A 22,022-nucleotide genomic window follows, 5' to 3' on the forward strand; every position below is an offset into this window, starting at 1 on the left:
GAGTAGTAGGCGCCACCCGGAAGAATTGATCCTTAAAGTCCCGGTAAGACTCTGCGAACGGGTGAAAGATCTGGAGGTCTTTACCCGACCTCAGGGTAACGATACCATGCCCGCCATATCCTTGAGTGTGGGCCACCTCGAATAAATGGAAAAAGAGCGAAATCGACGGCTTCTGGCCAAACAAGATGCAAGCAACCTCGTACGCTCGTACGAAACCCCAAGCGCCGGGATGGAGCTGCGACGGCGCGACCCCCATATGGCGTAGAACGTCACATTGAAAGTCCGTGAGTGGCATCCTCACCCTCACCTTCTTCATGGTGTAGATATGCATGTACACCCCGAACGGCGGGGTGTGAGGTAGCCGCTCCTCCTTGCCCGGCGAATACACCATGTGACCGGGGCCGACCTGAGTCTGCGACATAAAACGCTGACTCCAGAAATAATCCTCCTTCTCGTTCGCGTACTCCGACGGGAGAGCGAGAATGGTGCGGCACCACTTGTCATACACGGCCAAGTCCCCCTCCAGATGCAGGTACTTCTCCCGGTCGATCTTCTTATTCTTGGGGGCCCCCGACCGAGGCCTAGAAGTCCAGGCCCCGCCCGAAGCCTCGTCTACGATCTTGCCTTTCTTCTTCTGGGTAGGCTTCCCCATAATGACACCTGCACAAGGGAAAACGCCGTATCAACACCTAGGTCGTTGGAATCGGCTCAAAGAAGGACCCACCCGGAGTCCGTCTTTGCCCTAGGCAGGAAAACGCGACCGTGCGGCGGCACAGACCCTCAGAGAGAATCTCCCCCGCCGCAAGAGGGGGCCACCGGGGGAGGGGAAACTCCCAACTCCCCCAGGAGCAAGCTACCCTCTATGCTAGAAGAAAGAAAAAATTAAAACCTTAAGAAGGAGAGTCAAGTGAAGCGAGGACTTACAAGAAGAAGCTAGAAAAACTTCCAAACGACCACCGCGCGAAAGAAGACACCACCGTGAAACGCCGGAACTTGGAGGAAGAAAAGGGAGAGGGCTTAGAGAATTCAGGGATTCAAAAGTGCAAATGAATCCCCCTCCCCTCTCTTTTATAGAAGATGAGGAGGGAGACGTGACATTTCGACAGCCCTAGGTTCCCTAATCATGACGCTTGGGGAAACCAAAGGGCATCGTCCAATCAAACCCTGCCACGTCAGAAAGGGAGCAGTGACGGCGAAGCAACACACGCCTCCAAAAGCACGTGGGAGGGGACTCGCGAAGCGACGCGACCCACTCGGAAACGACACGTACCATCCCAAGAGTCAGGTGCATTAAATGCTGTGGGCCCGAAACCTCACACCGTTCCATCCTCCCGCGTCTTTGTGACTTCTCAGATTCAAACCATGCAACAACCCACTAGGTACTAGACCCGGTCGTCCTAACACCGAGCCCCACCCGGTCGGTCGAGGCTGTGTATACAACCTAAGGGGGAACGCCTTGACCACCGACCTCAGCATTTAATGCCCCTCTCATTTCCAAGAGAAACGCATGGGAAAACGCTAAGGGGCGTTACCTCCCACGAGCGTTTCGTTTATAAATAGTAACCACCCCCCTTGCAGGCTTCACACTCGCCCCAGAGACAAAATGATCTCCACGGAGACTTACCTGAAGGCACTCAGGGCCGAAGCTCTGGATTGTGACCTATACTACTCCTACCAAACGCAGGTCACCACCCCTGATAGGATCAGATCCCTGGTCAGCAGGCTTCTGGCAGAGGATCTGGACCCCCAACTGAAGGCGGGTTTACTGACCTTCTTGCAGCGGACGGAGGAGATGTGGGAATTGCACCGACGCCGCCTGGAGGTTAACATGCTAATCTGGGGCCTCGAGGTGTCTGCCGCAGAACACAGGGGCGAAGAGACGGGGACGATGGGCAAGATCGAAGCCGAGAGGGTCTCGACAGGGACCTAAGGGCCGTCCGCCTCCGCTACGACGCCATGCGAGTAACACCCCCTTTCTAGGGACACTAAATGTAATGGCCAAACGGCTCCACCATTAATGAATAAATGAATGAAAGTTTACACGTTTGATCCCTACGTACCAACCCCGAGCACCTCTATGACACCACCAGCCCGGGACACGATTAGCCCACGCTCCGCTGGAACACCCGACCAGGGCTAGGGGGCTACTGTTCCGGGAACCCTGACCGGGGACGGTCAGGGGACCTAGGACAGGGCCGGACCCACCGAAAGCCCCTGATAAGGGGCCGTTTGGGGGAAGCCGAGAACCCCCTACTCCCGAGCCCCACCACTAAGGGTGAGGACAAGGAACCCGGGGCCCACTACATAGGGGTTGACCTAGGCCAACTACCCTAGGAGTAGGTTGGCTGGTGCAGGTCCGTAGCGCCCCCCAGACCGTTGGATCACTGTTCCTCTGCGGGGGATCCAACAGTGATCCATGCCCTCATGTACGAGCCATGCATGACGTTGCATGGCTCCAACCCTAATCCTGCCTCTCCTATATAAAGGGAACACTCCCTCTATCTAAAGGTAACATATTCTTCCCAACTTCACCATTCTTACAACTTCCCTCACTAACTTTAGCATCGGAGTGTCTTGCAGGAGCCCCTCCCGGGACCTTGCCTACCGGAGCATCTTCAACCCGTCCAGATCCCTCTTCCCCTACCCCTTGTCAACAGGTAGCTTGGTCTCTCCTAGATCACCCAGCAACAATGAAACAAGTCTCCAGCAGTCTCCACACCATTCTTTCCATTCTTCAGTCTCCACAAAATCTCAAACCCAACAACTCCACGCCACTCACTCCAGTCTCCACTGATTCCCCACTCTCCCACCACCTCCACGGCCTCAAGTCCCTTTGCTCCTTCCCCACTAAAGAGCGACGAGATCGAGATTGACAGAAGAGGAAGAAATCGAGAAAGAGGCAAGAGCGGCAGGAGGAGGAGCGTTGAACCAGATCTGTGTCGCCTTCGTTTGCGCTGTTCATCATCATCGTCATATTCGTCACCGTCGGCGATGACGGTCTGAGACGCCAGGACGCTAGCGAGGCACTACGCGACGGCTGGCGGTTGTGTGGGGCAAAACGACGTCGTTGTAATGGATTCACAGGAGGGAAGACTGAAGGTCGAAGGTTTTCTTCTTCATCTCCTCCCTGTTGGAATTGTGGTTTGGGGTTGTGTTGTGGGTGGTTAACAGGGAGGATAATAATTCTGATTTGTGGGTTTGTGCCCCTTTTATTAATTCTATTTTTACTCAAACGAAATTGGGGCTTCTCCTTTACTTCTTTGATGTTCCCTTGAAGGTAGTATACCTTTACTAGTGAATCCATGTCCCAATTTTTTTTTTTTTTTTGATTCAATTTCATTTGAGTTTGTCTAAATTTGATTTGCTTGAAAGATGCTTTATTGGGTAAAATTTGATGTGGGTATGTAAGAATTGGTGATTTTGATGAGGCTTTGACATTGTCTCTGAAGTTTCTTTTACCGTGACTTGGCTTGTGGTTGTTTTTATGATTTTCATTTGATGACATGATGAATGTGAGTGCTCTTGCCCAAGTTATAATTATTACCCAGATCTGGTACAATGAATGATGAGGGTGAAGAGGTAGGAAATGGTTTTTGGGTTTTGGGGGTTTGATTTTTCTGGGGTTTTTTTATTTTTGGGTTTGGTGAGGATAAGCATGAAGAACATGGTGAAGATGAAGATGAATGACAGGGGATGAGCAAGAACATGTTTCTGGATAGTGTGTTACATTGGGGATGATTTTCTGAATTTAGGGATTAGGAGAATTGGGAAAGTTAGGGTAAGGGTCATTCCAGAATTAGAAAAAAATTTGGGGTTTTTTAATTAAATTATTTTCCTATGTGTAAAAGTTTTTTTTTTAATCCATGTCAGCTCACTTGTCTCAGTCAGCGATCCAGTTCATCACTCGCCGGAGCCTGGAGCTCCGGCGAGGACTTGCTCCAAACGTTTTACAAAGAAGAGGACCTTTTCCAATAATTTTTTCGGAGAGGGACCTAGGTCAGACAGCGACACAAAGACAGGGACTAATATGATGCTTAACCCTTAGGTAAACAAGCAAAGTTCAGGCCTTGAAAATTCAAGCTCTCACAACCATCAATATTCGAAACTATATGGCCACTTGTGGTAGAACAAATATTTACCAAATATTGGTGAAAGAAAAAAAAACTCATAACCCAATGCTACTGAGAGATTTTGGCTGATTTTTATAAAAGAATTATTGTATCAACATAATAGTTTAACAAAACCAATAATTTCATGAATCCTTAAGTTTACAGCCTGAAGATTTAACAAGAGTAAATGTCTTGCTAACCTTTCAATCATAATTTCTGATGCAGATAAAGTTGTCAAGTCATCCTTTAGTGAGAAAATCGCAAAGAGGAAACCAGGTGACAATACTCATTCATCAAGCTCTTCTGTAGATGTAGGGTTATTCGTTGAAGAAATATTGCATGAAACATCAGAATTATTGCTTTTAGACTTAGGTAAAGAAAACTGTATGCTTTCTTTCAATTTCAAATGTCTTTACTTTCTGCATGAAGCTGAAAATCTTGATCATGCAGATAAAGGAAGACACTACAAAACAACATGGAGAGCATCAGGGTACTATCGTGTCTGACAATGGTCTTAGCTTAGATTTGAAAAACCTTGCTGTAAGTATCTGATGATGTCATGTGCTTTTTTCCTTTGCAAGAAACAAAGCATTTAAATTGGATCATTGTTTCCCCTGCTGTAGTTATAATCTTTTGGTAAAAAGACTCTATCATATGAAAGGCTGTGGTTCTGATTAATAGATGATCTTTACTGCAGATGATATTTATGAACACAGCATACACTGAAGGGTTCCATGCTGGTACTCGCCATCAACCGAGACATCTGTGAATATCACAATGATTTGAGAGAGGGAGCAAAATTTCAACTCTACTTGTGTTGTTCCTTTATGATCATTCCATATATTGATTGATATTCAAACCGGAAAATGTATGATACTGAAGATGAGATGATTTTTAACATATTTGATTAATGAAATATCTTCACTAGTCTCTATGATGGGTGAAATATATGTTCAGCATTGTCCTCAAACGATTTCACATCATTTAGTAAGAGATCTTTATTTGGTTTGTTTAGGTCGGATACTTGTAATCGTAGCTGGAGTTATTAAAGTGCGGTAGGCCCGACGGTCCGGCCTGAATAGCCCGAACGGAAGTGTTGGTCTGGGTATCTGCCATATGTATGCAGTGTAGTTAACCAAGTTCTTCTCCTTCAAATTCTCAATAGTAACATGGCATTCAAACCAATAGTTTTGTTCTTCTGTTCATTCTTAACCTTGACTACCGGACCCCATTGGTTAAGTTGGGGCAGGAACTGAGCTTTCGAAGTGGAGAAACTGCTCAGCGTGCATTAGAATTCATTATTAATTTGTCCATGTTTGGATACATAATGAAAAATCATGGTGAGGTTAAATTCACGGTGGACAATCGCAAAAGTTAAGGAAAGTTGCTTATGTTCACCGTTTGATTTCACCGTAATTTTTCTCTTTGTATCTAAATATCCACTTCGCTTCAGAACAGAACTAAGCCATCTCATTATCAAAAGTTGGACATTACTCATACACAAAGGCTAAATCAGGAGAATATGAGACATATAACTATCATACTCAGCAAATTTACAATCAACCCAAATTACAAGTCAGGAATATTACCATTCTAGATGTTCATTATATATATATATATATATATATATATATATATATATGTATAAATCCAATAATGTTACTTACACACCTTTTTTTGAGGTGGAAGAGGTAGAATGAGGAGAGAGATATGAAGAAAAGAAAAAGTAAGAGAGAGAAAGTATGAGATGTGATAGATGATAAGAGGAGAGAGATAGAAACAAAAATAGGTGGAAATGAAGTGTTTAAAAAATGAGGTGTGTATATATCATTGCTGGTATAAATCACTACCGATAAATTTGTCCACCACTAACATTGGGAAACACCAACGATTTCACCATCTTCATGAGGATCACCTAACTCGTCATATGCACGCAGCTCTCTTTACCTAAGTCGTGCATGAAAGAGCGACAAACCACTATTCGAGACGCCACTTGCACTGTTGCACTCACTCTCTCTCATGTAGGGATGACAATGAGTCCGGTCGAGCTCGAGTTTTTCCTTACCTAAACCCAAACCCGAACTCTGATACCCAAAACCCAAACCTGTTGGGTTCAAACCTGTTGGGTTTCTGGTTTACTCAAACCTGTTGTTGTGACGCCTTGAGCTGACGAGGGCGAGGATTGATCGCCTTCTATGTGGAGGGACGCACCACACCCAAACAAGAGGTATTCCGAGACTGTGTAGGGATGGACTATAGAGTTGAGGAAGACATATATGATTTGATGTACTACCCATAACAACAAGTTGCCACTTCTTTTCGGGAGCCCAACTCATAAGAAGTCCATGGTTAAGTGTGCTTGCCTTAGAGCAATATTATGATGGGTGACCTCCTGGGAAGTTTTCCCAGGAAGACCGCGAGTAAGGACAAAGCGCGCTGAAAAGACTTGTGTTGTTACCGTGAGGCCAGTCGTCAGATCGGGATGTTACAGTTGTAGCCTCAGACTCACATCCTATCTTAACTCAAGGCATAGGTTATTTTGTAAAATAAAACACAACCTATGTTATCCTGTTGCAGAAAACCTGTTTTTATATATATATAGGAATATATATATAGGAATGTTAAGAAAATTAAGATGAAGGTGAAGAATATAATTACTAGTTAATTTTCCTCTACCTCTGTTCTTCTCAATAAGTAATTAATATTTTCATTAATATGAAGGTGAAGAACATTTTACATGTATATTGAAGAAAATATTACATATATATAAATAAAGTATAATTTTTGTCATTAACAAAATAAAAGGCTATCAACAACGAATTAATAAATAGTCTTACTAATTAAATTTAGATATTTTACAATTATTAGATAATGTAATTAATAATATAAATGAATATTTTTATTTATACGAAGGTCAAGAAAATTTTACCCATATATAAATAAAAATAGTGTTTAATCATTTTACAATAACATAAAAGGTTATCAATAAATAATTTAAAGTCTCATTAATGAAATTGAGATATTTTAAAAATAATATTTAATGTAATTAAGTATATAAAATTATCAATAGTAATTAGTAGTCTCTTTAATGAAATTGAGATATTCCCTTTCCGATGGAGCAAAAAAAGAAATTGAGATATTATACAATTAATAGTTAATATAATTAATAATTTAAATTTATAAATAAGTAATTAATATTTTCATTAGTAAGAAGGTCAACAATTTTTTAATATGTATTTAAGAAAAATTAACATAAACATAATAAAAATAATAATCAATTATTGTAATTAATTTTTTTTTTATCAATAACTAATTAATAGTATTGTTTATGAAATTGAGATATTTTACAAATAGTAGTTAACATAATTAAGAATATAAATTTATCATCAATAATTATTTGTCCATTAAAGAAATTGAGATATTTTACAATTACTAGTAAACATATTATACTTTCAAAAAAAAAAGTAAACATATTATAATATCAAATTTATCATTAAGTAATTAATTTTATCATGAATATGGAGGTCAATAAAGTTTATCAATAAGTAATTAGAATTATCATTATATATATACACACATTTAAACTTTTACTTAAAATTAATGTTTTTTTATCTTGTAATTAAAATATTATATATGGTGAATGTTGTATAAAAAGGAGCTGAGAAAAAAATATATATTGTCAAGTAATTCTGTTTGACAAGTTATATGTGCAAATGACTAATATGTTGTTTTTTATCTTCTCCTTGTGTTTGGTGGCTAGCAATACAAGCCACAGAGTTGACGGAATGCGACATACACTAAAAAAAGATTTGGAGTTGGAGAGACAGTTAAAACTCATTAACAAGACTCCTATCAAGATTATTCATGTATTTCATTTCTTTATGAAGGTTTTTTTTTAATTTTCTCTCACTATATGTTTAATATTGTTTTTCTTGGAATTTGGTATCAACAGACAAAGTCTGGGCAGATTGTTGATTGCATTGATATAAGGAATCAACCAGCCTTTGACCATCCTTTGCTGCAGAATCATAAGTTGCAGGTACGCTTATTTTGAATAATAGAAACTATATATAGTTAATTCTTACTCATTTGTTCTACGTTGATTGCATTTACCCATCTAATGTTCTTTTGTTAACGGTAGAGAAAACCAAGCTTTAAGAGCATAACGGGAAAAAATATTGTCAATAGTTCTATTTCCAAACCGGTATTTGGCCTTGGGAAGAATCAATGTCCCACAGGAACTATTCCGATTCGAAGGACTACAAAAGATGATCTCATTCGAGGTAAATCAGTAGTCAATTATCTTGACGTGAGACCAAGTTTTCTCGACATTCATGTAAGTATTGTACACCTTAACTTTGAATGTTTATTGGTTTATTTTAATTTTGGTGTATTTATGTGAACCTTTTAAAATTACAGCATGCGCAAGTAGTTCTTAAACAAATTCCTGGAAGCAGTTATTTTGGAGTTCGTGGAACTAATAGCATTTACAATCCAAGAGTTAACAAGAATCAATCAAGTTTGTCTCATATGTGGGTTCAAAATGGATCAGAAGATGATCTAAATGCAATTGTCGTTGGGTGGCAAGTAAGTTTTAATATTTCCTTCCTAAAATTTATATCTATATGCAGTGGCTCCCTGAAAAACCCCAAAAAGAAAAACTATACCTCAAAATTAATTGTATTTTCTTCTTTAAAATTTAAATTTATAATGAGGAACAAACAAACTCCATTATTTTTGTTTGTTCCTCTGAAGCTGTTTAGCATATTACAAGGCAGCAAATAAAATTTAGAATAAGTGAGTTGGACAAGTTCATGTCACTAGTGCAAATGTGTCATTCATCGACACGACCCTAAATATTTAGAATTTAAAATACATGTTTTTTAGCAGAGGGCCATGTCTTCTCCTAGTCCCAAACGTTGTTTCACCTGGGTATATTTGACTTATTAATTAACGTCAACATAACTTATTAATTAACGTCAATTTAATGATATAGAAAATAATATCTAATTTACCTTATACATTAATTTAATGGTATTAGGTGTCTCCAGATCTCTACGGCGATGATCGAACTTATCTTTTCACATTCTGGACGTCGGTACGATATGTTCTTAGTAAAATAATTATTTAGACATTGGAGGTTAACTGAAAGATCATAATGTTTCATTACTTTGAAATTTGGCAGTCAGACAACTCGAAGAAGACTGGATGCTACAATGTATTATGTCCGGGTTTTATTCAGATTGACAAAGAAGTCTTCATCGGAGGAGTTATTGACAAAACATCTGTCGACGGTGGACCACAGTTTGAGATGACGGTTTCTCTATCACAGGTCTTGTAAACTCTATTAAATTTTTAGTATAAATGGGTTTAGATTAGTTTAATTTTTTAATTTTTTTTTTTTGCTTTTGAGTAAATATTCATCAAAATTAAACTACTTACTCTAAGGTCACCGAATGATAGCTCAAGAGGTAAGAGCGGGGACATATGGGTTGGGAAAGGGAGATTCAGGAATCAATTCTTGGAGGGTGTAATTTACCTTTCTAGTGTACCAAAAAAAACTACTTACTTTAAGGAAAATAAGAAAGACTATACACATCTTTTACAAGATTTATATTGATTCAAGTTCAAAATTATTCATTCTTAAATAACTGAAATGAAAACTATTTTATGAGATGTGTGAAGGTTGGTGATGATAAATTAATAAAATATTTTCTTAATGTTTTTCAGGACAACATAACAAAAAATTGGTGGGTGATTATCAACGATATAAACATTGGATATTTTCCAGCAGCTTTATTCTCCAACTTGAATTCAGCTTCTCTATTGGGATGGGGTGGAAGAACAACTACTCCACATGGAACTCCTAGTCCTCCAATGGGATCAGGACAATTTCCTGATGATCACTTTTCTGATGGATGTTATTTTAAGCATATTTCATATCAGGATGAATCTAGTGAACATTACGAACCGGATGATTATTTGATACGTACATTCACAGACAAACCTAATTGCTTTGGCGCTAAATATTATGGACATTGGGAACAAGTTGAATATTCTCTCATATTTGGTGGACCTGGTGGTGAATGTGGAAATTGATTAATGTCTTTCTCATGTTTTAATTCATTTTCAAAAATAAATAAAAATAACATTGATATCATTACTGAAAACAACTCTTTTCCTACGTTGATTCAAATGAATTTAAGTTTAGGGATTATTGTGTGGGTTGACTAAAAAACAATTCAACGACTCCTTAAACAGGCGATTACTCAAGGAACATAATTTGTTCCTCAATGGAGGTTATGAAGATACTTCAAAAATCTCTTAGATATTACTACTTGTGAATACCAAATTTTTGCCTGAGTTTTAATTAATTTAGTAGATATTTAGTAAAAATTCTAAAAAGTAGAAAATTGGAAAATGACATAAAAATTGTAAAGTTATGGAATAAAAAAATATAAAAATAGTTACACACCAATGAATTTAGTAGTTGTTTAATCTTTTTTAGTTAGGGTTAATATGTTCTTTCTAATCAAAATGAGATATTTGATCCTTCTCCAAAAGCCATCACACACATTAATAAATATCTTCACTAATGAAACCAACAAAATTAGCTTAATGCACACCATTTTATTGTTAATACATATTTTCCAAAAGCACAAAAATGGCACATTAATACATATTTTCAAAAAGTACTGCACAATGTCATTCTTGCATTTCGTCAGAAATCTTCTGTAACAAATAGAACTACTGTTGTCTTTGGGAAATGATTTTTAGTATGATAAGGAAAGCAAGAATGAGAAGTTGCAACCAAATTGTAACACCCCAATTTCTATATCAGGGATCACATTAGTAACACAACAAATATGGGGACTAACTCGGGTTTTTTTCTTTCTTTTCCAAAGGTGATATTTTCAAAAACAAAGGCCCATCATCACCCAAGCAATGACTCGAGGTGTTCTCAGGTAAGCTGGTCGGGCACAATGCCTCATTGAAAGCTGAAATTCTAGTTCCCGTATGGCAAATGTCCTACGCGATGCTTGGGCAAATTCTTTGACAATCGAATAACCGTCAACAATAAAAGCATAAAAATTTACAAAGTACAACACCAAAGTTGTCAACCCAGTTCGGAGAAACTTCACCTACGTCTGGAGGGTTTGCACCCAAAGAAAGGAAATCTACTATCTCAAGATTCAGGAACTACAGACACTCATGAACACCACAGTTCATAATTCTCTTCCTAATCTATCTAGTGTATTTCTACTTAGTATATCGACCTAAGTATGAGAGCCCCTCTCACTTTCTCTCAACCACTGCCACAATGATTGGTAAGAACAACAACAATCAGAGTTTTAACACTCAAGAACACAGAACACAACTTTGCCTTATAGAATCAATGAGCAAGGTTTGTTCACAACGAACACAAGGACTAACACAAATAACAACCCTAAAACACTCAATATAGTTCTCTCAATAGCTTCAGTAGTCTTCACGTTTTAGGTCTGCACATATATAAGCTTCAGTAGTCACACCAGGGTTTCCAGAGGCTGAAGCAGTAGTCCAACAACAACAAATCAAAACGCAATCTTCCATGAATGATGATTGCGTTGACAAGTCAATCGCCATTAATACAATAGAGACGTATCCTCAATCAGAGATTGCCTTAACAAATAAACCAGCCCACAATAAAGAACCCGTATACAGCTACTTAACCCGTAAGTAACCACAGTAAATTCTTCACCAGAGTTTCAGGGCACACATAAGCACTCCAAGTCATGGACTGATGTCTTGTGCTACACATAGGCAGATGTCAAACATCTGCTTCAACATCAGGTTGTTTTGGACAAAATGCAAGACAACCAAAAGTAACAACAATCTCACTCTTAGTCAAATTTTGTCTAAAACACCTTGAGTAACTGAGAAGATACACATACCTTCCCCTTAGCAGCGGAACTTCCCCTCAAATAGTGCAGCCCACAACACACATACAACTAGCACATCCTTGACAGCTTCTTGATGCACACATCACAATAAAGTAACTAGCAAGTAACTAGTAACAAGCACAAGCTAACTAACTAAAAGTAGCAACAACTTGGAGAACAACACAAACACACTTGTCTTCCACAGAAACAAACAATACACAACTTAGTCTTGAACAACACAGTACACACTTGTCAGGAGATTGGTGGAGTTGGAATCAAGAGATATGGCTCGTCTTACTAACCATGATCAAGAGGGGGGCGTTGGGGATTTGAACTTGTCTCAATGATTTTACTGCCATACAATGTGAGGGGTTAGGGCAGCAGTGTGAAGCTGCGTACTCTTAGGGAGTTAGTTCGACAAAAGAAAATAGATATGCTACTTATCCAGGAATCTAAGTTGGAGGTAGTTGATCAAAGACTATGCAATTCAATTTGAGGGTATAATGATTGTGATTGGGCCTTCAAAGCTTGTAACAATAGAGCTGGTGTTTTAATTTGTGTTTGGCAATCAGATAAATTTGTGTTGGTGGATAGTCTGATCGGTGAAGGATTCATAGCTTTGACAGGGCACTGGGAAAACCAGCCAGCAGTTTGTGGAATCATTGATGTCTACGCCCCTTGTAATTCAGCAGGAAAACAGAAATTATGGAAAAACTTAGAAGAATTTATCAATAATTCTGGTTTATCCTGTTTCTGTATAGCAGGAGACTTCAATGCAGTTACTAGGCCTGAGGAAAGGGTAGGCACTGCGATTAGCGACATGTATGGACGAAGGGAAATTAACGATTTTAATTGTTTCATCTCCAATTTACAACTGCTAGAACCTCCTCTGGCTGGCAAAAAATTCACTTGGTTCAGGGCAAATGGCCAGGCGGCAAGCATATTGGATAGATTTTTGTTGTCTCATGACTGGTGTTGTTGCTGGCCAAACAACAATCAATTGGTGTTAAATAGAACTCTTTCCAACCACTGTCCTATTTTATTTCGTGTTTCAAACCTGAATTGGGGTCCCAAGCCTTTTAAGGTTTTGAACTGCTGGTTTTCTAACCCGAGTTTTAAGGACTTTGTGACTAAGGAGTGGGAATAGATTTCAATCTCAGGAGCTGGTGGTTTTGTACTGAAAGAGAAGTTAAAGGCTATTAAAGCGAAACTCAAAGTTTGGAATAAATATACATTTGGGGATGTTAACCGGAACTACAGGGAATTAGTGGAAAAATTAGAGGTGCTGGATCAGAAGCTAAGCAATGGATTTTTGTCGTCTCAGGAACAGAATCAGAGGAAAGAACTTCAGGAAAATTTATGGCAGGCTGCAAAATTTAAGGAATCACTTCTCCATAAAAAATCAAGGTGCAAATGGATTTCAGAAGGTGACTTAAATTCTAAATTTTTTCATTCCTTTGTCAATTGTTGGAGGCAAGCGAACACCATGGTTGGCTTGCAAATTAATGGCCTTTGGGTGGAAGACCCGTCTTTGGTGAAAAATGGTGCTAGAGTTCTTTGAACAGAAATTCAAATGTGATAATCAGATTGCTCCGTTGTTTGATGGTGTTCCTTTCAGTCGTATTGGAGAGAGGGAAAGGGAAAATCTTATAACAAAGTTTGATCCTGTGGAGGTTAAAGAAGCTGTTTGGGAGTGTGGAATTGACAAAAGCCCGGGCCCTGATGGTATAAATTTCAGATTCCTTAAACCTTTTGGCACGTTGTTTCTAAAGATTTTCAGAGTCTCCTTGATGAGTTCCATGAAAGTCGTCGATGGCCTAATGGTTGTAATTCATCCTTCATTACTTTGATTCCTAAGAAGGATTGTCCTACAAATTTATCTGATTATAGGCCAATCTCTCTAGTTGGTTGTGCTTATAAAATTGTGTCCGCTAACCGTATTAAAAAGGTGCTGCCCTCAGTAATTAATGAAGCGCAAAGTGCTTTTTTGGAAGGAAGAGGGCTGTTGGACAGTGTTGTTGTGGCAAACGAATGGGTCCATGATGCGAAAAGCAGGAAGAAAGGCTCAATGGCTTTTAATGTGGACTTTGAAAAGGCATACGACTCAGTCCGTTGGGACTTTCTTTATTACATGATGCAGCGTATGAACTTTGACAATAAATGGATTTCTTGGATCAAAGGGTGCATAGAATCTGCTAGAGTCTCAGTTCTGATTAATGGCAGTCCAAGTGGGGAATTCAGCATGGGTAAAGGCATCAGACAAGGTGATCCCATTGCACCATTCTTATTCTTGATTATTGCTGAAGGACTTATTGGTTTAATGAGACAGACAGTCGATCTCCATAAATTTAGAGGGTATTGTTTTGGGCGTCAAGCAAATGAGGAGGTTTCCATTCTTCAATTTGCTGATGACACCTTATTTATATGGGAAGCCTCTAGGGAGAATGCGTTTACGCTCAAATGTATGCTTCACTGTTTTGAATTGGCCTCGGGGTTGAAAGTCAATTTTTTTAAGAGTAGTCTGATTGGTATTTGTAAGACCCTAGACTTACCTATGTAATGCTTAAGTGATAGATTGAATAAAATGAGACTTTTGGCTAAGTTTGAGTTTTGACAGATTACGCCTGTTAACGTGTGTGAATTTTTAGAGGGTCTTAACGACCTCATTTGGGAAACCTTCCTTCATGAGAGTTGTAGCCCTTTAAGTGTAGAAAATTCTCGAAGTGGAATCAGGTCATTCCGACCTCTGTAGCTCGCAATATTCGAATTTTACCGAGCAGGATTCTAGCGGTAAAGTGCCAGCGAATTCATTAATGTGTTTTTATTTTTATTCCAAATTTGGTTGGGTTTTTAATTAAAAATAGTTGGGTTTTAATTATGTTCAGACCTGATTAGGGTTAATTAGTGGGCCATAGGTTTAAGTGGTTTGGGCTTAAAAAGGTAAAAGCCAAACCCTAGCCCACATGTTGGTTTGCATGGGTTTAGTCAAGTGTAAGACCTGGATTTTCAGAGCAAGTTAATTTCCGACTCACGTGTAGAATCAGTGTAAGCGTGACAGGAGGTTGATATTTGAGAAAGATTAATGAAGAAGAAAGTTCAGGAATTGCTTGAGGAATGTTGCGTAGTTGCTTTCGGAGTTAGTACGAGTCGTCTGCACACCTGCCTTATGGCGAGCGTGTCCGGAATAGGCTAATTTCGCTTTTAAAGCAATGTTTAGGCGATATTTCAAATCCTTGGAAAATTTAAAGATTCTCTTTATTTTTCCTTCGACCAGCGTTTCATTTCGGAACTCTGGACTGTACGCACGATAGGTTTCACTTTTCGGAAGTCCGACGACGCTTATTTCTTTGCTCCGAAACCCTAGATTCGAGCGATGGATGAAGAATTTTTCTATTCGGGACTTCTAACGAAGATTCCGTTCGTGTTGCCAGATGTTTTTCGACATTTCCAATCTTTCTCCAGTACAAAGTTTTGTCGTTTGAGCATCACAACAAAAAGTAGTTTTTCGGGACAGATTAACTTACACCGCTTTTGGGATTTTAGATATCGTTTTTCCCAAATGTTAGACATTTATTTTGAGTTCTGGAAATCTGTCGCCAGAATCTCTCTTAGAATTTCTCGGTGAATGTGCTACAAAAATCGGAATCGCGAAATTTTCATTTTCCCGCGATTTCACCCGCCTATAAATAGGCAAAAAAGCAAAAATCTCTCCATTTCTTTCCTCAAGGGCCGCGAGTTCAAGGGAGCAAGGGAGAAGAGGATTTTCGTGAAAACTTGACCAATCTTCGTGCAGTTCATCCCTACTTCTAGGTATTGAGGTAACTAGCATGAATCCTACCTCTGATTACTGTTTCTGTTGCGTTTCTAAAGTCGTTTCTGTGCTCACAGTTTTGAGCTTTTTGTAAAATTGTCTGATTTCTCTGATTTCTTGGTTGGGTTATGTTTCTTACGTTCCCATGAGTCTAAAACCTCTGTCAGTAATCGCCGATTTCGATCGAGTTGTCCAAGATCTGAAAAACTGTTTCAAAACCCTTTTTGTCTCACATTTTGAAACTTTATTGTCGAAAAGTCATAATCTGACTTCGTGCCTTTAGGATTTGTTGTCACGGATGTCGTTAGGATCATTGTTGTCAAATTTGTTTTTAGAACTAATAACTTTGAGGAACCATATTGCATCAATCGGGTGAATAACGGGAATGGTTCACCTGTGCATTTCATGGTGAATAACGGGAATGGTTCACCTTGCATTAATGATGAATAACGGGAATGGTTCACCAAGGATGAATAACGGGAATGGTTCATCCAGGATGAATAACGGGAATGGTTCATCCATAGTGAAGAACGGGAATGCTTCACTTGTGGCGAACGGGAACGCGTCACAAATCCGGATCATATTGTGCATTTCACGCATACATTCATTCTGACTTGAATTGTGTGCTGTTTGTTTATTGAAGCATTGTTAGAGCCATAACATGCTAGGATTGTTTATATATGTATATATCAACATATATCTATACCCCCTATCACATGTTGAGTGTATATCTACTTATTTCTGTGAGTTGACCCTAGCGCCTTGGCTTTGTTTGTATGTTTGTGTTTGGGCGGTCGGCCTGCTGCCAGATGTCGATGGCCGACTGGTTCTCGATGGTCTCTCCCTCGGGGGGAATCAGGTTTGAGATGGAGGACCAGACTGACGAGTGTGGACGTCTGAGGAAAGGAGCTTTACGACGCATGGAGCTGAGCTGCAACTTGTCGTCTTTAGTTCGCTGTGGACTCGGTTATGTGAGCAGTAATGGAAGGGTAGGTTTAGGCAGGCGTCATATTTTGTGTAGAGCTCTGATTCGTCTTACTTTTGGGACAGGGTAGGTTCCCGACACATGACTTTGCGTGTGGTTCTCTTACTGAGTGATCACAGTGAGTCAGTCGGACCGTAGGGGTCCTTGCTTAGGCCATTTTGAGGCCGACTTTCTCCTAGTGGGTTGTAATTATAAACTTTCTTACTCACACTTCTGGGTCTGTTCATATTTGCCTACGGGCGTACTACTTTGGAGTCACTGCGGGTGCGCGTGACGGGAGAGTGAAGCTGAGGCTGTACTTGTGTATATATTTGTATATCAGTTAGTTAGTTGTTGGGTTGTGTCTTTACTTCTTATCGCTTTGTTTTAAAGGAATCAATCGGAAAAAAAATTACCTATTTTCCGCGTAAAGTTTATTTTTAGTAACTAAAGTGACACCTGGAAATCGGGGTGTTACATTGTGGTATCAGAGCTTAGTTGAGTCTTTTGGGAGTCTTTGGGGGATAGGTTTTCTGTGCTAGGTTGTGTGACTCTGCAAGGAGTGAAAATTGATTGTCTGCAGAGCGATTTTCGCTCTAATTGTTTGCGTTACTACTTAATCGGATTGAGTGGTTTGTCTAGTGCTACCGTATGGTTAGTACTAATCGGACGTTTGATGAGACAGAGGATGGTGGACCTTAACCGGATGGCGGAGGCAATAGCTACACTGATCGAGGCAATGATGAACCAGGCCGCGGAAGACGCTTACATGCGCGCTGAAGAGGCTGCACGTGAGCATCATCAACGACTGATGGCGACGGCAATGTATCAACAAAGAGGAATGAACCGAACAGGAGCTGGGGGACCAATGAGGTCAGGTTCCCAAGGCTACAACGGAAGGGAGAGCTACCATCGGTGGGGACCATATCAGCGTTCCGAGGGAAGAAATCTTATCTCAAGAGTGTACAAATCAACAACTGCTGATACTGGAGGGAAGCCAGTTGGTGACAAGGGTGTGACATGTTTTCGTTGCGGAAAGTTTGGGCATTTTGCTAACAAATGCTCAGTGATTGGACGAAGATGCTTCAAGTGTAACCGAGAGGGGCATCTAGCTGTGAACTGCAAGACACTCCAGGAGGGAACGTCTGATAGTAAGATGAAAGGGAATAATGTTACCGTAGGGACAGGAAACAAGACTTCGGGAATAACAGTGAAGTGTTACAGGTGCAGGGAAGTAGGGCACTATGCCAGTAGGTGCAAGATCAAAGAAAGTATATGCTTCAATTGCAACCAACCGGGACATTTCTCCAGAGGTTGCAAGGCACCCTAGGGCGAATCATCAGGGAATGTTGGGAAAGGAAAACAACTTGCTGCCGAGGAAATGATTCATATCAAGGAAGGAGCAAGAGTTGAGGAGTCGAACGAGGAAGAATGTGGGAACGATGGTAATATTTTAACTGTTCTCTTATTCTAGAATAACTTACTCTTTTCTCTTCGAAGCCAGTGTGACGCGCCTAACTTGTATTTACTACTTAGACTATGATCTTATGATTATTATCCCTAGTAGGACCTTATTCGAAGTTGCTCGTGTTTTAACTATAGAAGTTACACAAGGTTGGGAATAGCACACTAAGTCTAGAAAGTAGTCTTCCACCGATGCGATTATGAGGAAGCTAGTAGCTGAAGAACGAATCTCAGGGACATTCCGCATGGGTAGTGTACATGATATGTTGAGGGTGTGTAGTTCCGTAGCGGGATCATTAAAGGATTTAGTATCAGGATATTTGTGACTACTGGAGGATAGGAACTCATTGACCGTTCCAGTGGGTTTTTTCTAAATTTCCACCTTCGATGTATTAGGCCTGATCAACCTAATATTGAGGGGGTGATATTCGGAATCAAAGCTGGTAATGGACCTTGATAGAAGGATGTGTAAGATGAATTTGAATTGATTGAGGATTAGTCGGATTTGGGAGGAAAGTTCGTGTTAAGCATTTGATTGTAAAAGATTAAGATTTAAATCTGTGGAAGTCGATGAGTGTCGTATAGACATTAATTGGTTAGTTCGTGTGATTACTCCAAGTAGAGGTAGACTAAGTCAAGAGAATTAAGGCTGGAAAAGTATTAAGTAGTTTCTCGGAAGTTATGAAGTCATAGGTTATATGATTACTGAGTGGAATTGTTAGAGGCTAAATAAGTTGGATTTAATCAGGTTTTAGATGATAGCTTGATGGTAGCAAGATTGAGAAGAATTAACTCTGAACTAGATTGTTATAGTCGAGTTCGAGGAATAAGTCTTGCTAAGCGTTTGATTAATATGTGGAGACATTATAGTCTTAAGAGATGAATTTTCATTTGAAAAGTGTTGAATTAATGATTAAGTTGGAGAAAGAAAGTTTTAGCATAAGTTGAATACTTGAGGTTGTTGATATGGATTCCAAAGAAATATGCTAAGATTACTAAGTGAGATTTACTAAGTTGGATTGAAATCTTAGGGTTAAGATTGATCTTGAGAGTCGGGAATCGCGTACGAGTAGGAGATCTTATGGTTGTAGGTGTGACAATAGGAGTTGAATCTTAGAAGATTGAAGACCTGAAGGTGAGTTTCGGGTTAAGACCATTGAGGTATAATATAAGAGTGATCTTGAAGTAAATGAATTCTGGGTTGTGTAGAGTGTTAAGGTTGGTTATAAGTTGGTGATCGATTGATGTTGATTATGAGGTTGCGGACATAATGACCGTGTGATAAGATTTGAATGAGGTTAGCATAATAAGTTGTGAATGTGAAAGCATGACGACACTGGTCAGGTTGTTTGGGTAAGTGAAGGAGTTATAGTTTTTAAGAAACGGATATTCATTTAAGAAGTATTGAAGGATTAAAGGTCATTAGAGGACCAAACTTGGTGAAGGTTTAGGTTTTAAATCTATGAATGTCTGTCTAAGGTGTGTAGGACTCGAAGTTTGTCAGAATTTGATTGAGAGATTAAGAAGTTGATTGACGAGATGGTGATTGAGTGACAAAAAGGAAAGTGTTAGTATTAAGATGAATACTTGAAGTTGTTATGTTTGGACAAGTTTCTTAGAGCCTAAGAGTGTATGAAACTTTGTTATGGATTTTGATGATGCATATTACGGGTAACAAGTGAATTTTACTAAAGTTGAATGAGAATCCTAGGGCTAAGGTTGACCTAGTGAGCTGAGATTCATGTACACATACGAGATTTAGTGGTGTTAGCGGTTACGATAACGGTTAAATCTCAGAATGTTGAAGGATCGGATGATAAAATGGCTAGTTAAATCCCTTGAGGTATAGTTATGATGTAGTCTACTAGAGGATAAGTCTCGATTTGGGCGAAGTGTTAGGGATTTTAGTAAGTGTAAATAGGTTTGAGTGAGGGAAGTTTTGAGGAAGAATACGGTAATAACGGATTGTTAGATATTAAGAGGAGGATTATCTTATAAGTTGTTGATAAATTGATGTTGAAGGGGATAAGATCAGTGATGGACAAGAAATAAGGACAAAAGTCGAGTTCTAAATTCGAGTAGTGACTAAGTAGAAGTTTGATTTCTTGGTGTTTGTAAAGATAGTTACGAAGTTGGAGGTGTTTTAATGGACTAGCAGTTTCCAAGGGGATGAATCGTCTAGGAGTTATCGAACGGACAAGTGGAGTTTTGGACTGTAGATGAAGATCTCGAGGACAAGTTGAGTATTTACTTTAAGATGACAGAGAGGCACCGAGTTTAAGAAGAATTTCGGACGGCCGAAAGTAAAGAAGTAAGTGGCTAAGATTGTGCGACTGCACGGAATGCCAACCAGTATCATTTCAAGCAGAGATCCGACGCAAGTAATCGAGTCAGACGACATGCAGTTGAATGATGGTTTGTCTTTTGAGATGCCGACAGTTAGCTGTGGGGATAGAAGAGTGAAACAGTTAAGGGGAAAACAAATTGCTTAAGTAAAGGTTACGAGGAACAATGACACGGGCAATGCTACATGGGAATTGGAAGACAAGATCAAGGAACTGTATCCCGGACTTTTCACAGAAATCTGAGTTTCGAGGACGAAACTTTCTTTTTGGAGGGGAGTATTGTAAGACCTGGATTTTCAGAGCAAGTTAATTTCCGACTCACGCGTAGAATCAGTGTAAGCGTGACAGGAGGTTGATATTTGAGAAAGATTAATGAAGAAGAAAGTTCAGGAATTGCTTGAGGAATGTTGCGTAGTTGCTTTCGGAGTTAGTACGAGTCGTCTGCACACCTGCCTTATGGCGAGCGTGTCCGGAATTGGCTAATTTCGCTTTTAAAGCAATGTTTAGGCGATATTTCAAATCCTTGGAAAATTTAAAGATTCTCTTTATTTTTCCTTCGACCAGCGTTTCATTTCAGAACTCTGGACTGTACGCACGATAGGTTTCACTTTTCGGAAGTCCGACGACGCTTATTTCTTTGCTCCGAAACCCTAGATTTGAGCGATGGATGAAGACTTTTTTCTATTCGGGACTTCTAACGCAGATTCCGTCCACGTTGCCAGATTTTTTTCGACATTTCCAATCTTTCTCCATTACAAAGTTTTGTCGTTTGAGCATCACAACAAAAAGTAGTTTTTCGGGACAGATTAACTTACACCGCTTTTGGGATTTTAGATATCGTTTTTCCCAAATGTTAGACATTTGTTTTGAGTTCTGGAAATCTGTCGCCAGAATCTCTCTTAGAATTTCTCGGTGAATGTGCTGCAAAAATCGGAATCGCGAAATTTTCATTTTCCCGCGATTTCACCCGCCTATAAATAGGCGAAAAAGCAAAAATCTCTCCATTTCTTTCCTCAAGGGCCGCGAGTTCAAGGGAGCAAGGGAGAAGAGGAGTTTCGCGAAAACTTGACCAATCTTCGTGCAGTTCGTCCCTACTTCTAGGTATTGAGGTAACTAGCATGAATCCTACCTCTGATTATTGTTTCTGTTGCGTTTCTGAAGTCGTTTCTGTGCTCACAGTTTTGAGCTTTTTGTAAAATTGTCCGATTTCTCTGATTTCTTGGTTGGGTTATGTTCCTTACGTTCCCATGAGTCTAAAACCTCTGTCTGTAATCGCCGATTTCGATCGAGTTGTCCAAGATCTGAAAAACTGTTTCAAAACCCTTTTTGTCTCACATTTCGAAACTTTATTGTCGAAAAGTCATAATCTGACTTCGTGCCTTTAGGATTTGTTGTCACGGATGTCGT

At 39.6% G+C, this 22,022-nt stretch overlaps 1 protein-coding gene across 1 annotated transcript; it reads left to right on the forward strand.

Moving 5' to 3' along the window:
* The first annotated feature begins 7,839 nt into the window (after positions 1–7,839).
* On the forward strand, positions 7,840–10,223 carry LOC130731761 (uncharacterized). The gene is made up of 7 exons (XM_057583991.1): positions 7,840–7,975; positions 8,062–8,148; positions 8,251–8,445; positions 8,529–8,696; positions 9,151–9,207; positions 9,295–9,441; positions 9,840–10,223. The coding sequence occupies exons 1-7, from the start codon at positions 7,895–7,897 to the stop codon at positions 10,206–10,208; spliced, it is 1,104 nt and encodes a 367-aa protein (XP_057439974.1). The 5' UTR covers positions 7,840–7,894; the 3' UTR covers positions 10,209–10,223.
* Positions 10,224–22,022: the final 11,799 nt, after the last annotated feature.

This window comes from Lotus japonicus, chromosome 1 (genome assembly GCF_012489685.1).
Source record: "Lotus japonicus ecotype B-129 chromosome 1, LjGifu_v1.2".
In the NCBI taxonomy this organism is placed as follows: Eukaryota; Viridiplantae; Streptophyta; class Magnoliopsida; order Fabales; family Fabaceae; genus Lotus; species Lotus japonicus.

Excerpts from the sequence above, each read along its gene's own strand:
- LOC130731761 (XM_057583991.1), top strand. The coding sequence starts at position 7,895 with ATGCGACATACACTAAAAAAAGATTTGGAGTTGGAGAGACAGTTAAAA. Across the intron at positions 8,149-8,250 it reads TGCAGAATCATAAGTTGCAG|AGAAAACCAAGCTTTAAGAG; the intron begins GTACGCTTATTT and ends TGTTAACGGTAG. Across the intron at positions 8,446-8,528 it reads CAAGTTTTCTCGACATTCAT|CATGCGCAAGTAGTTCTTAA; the intron begins GTAAGTATTGTA and ends TTAAAATTACAG.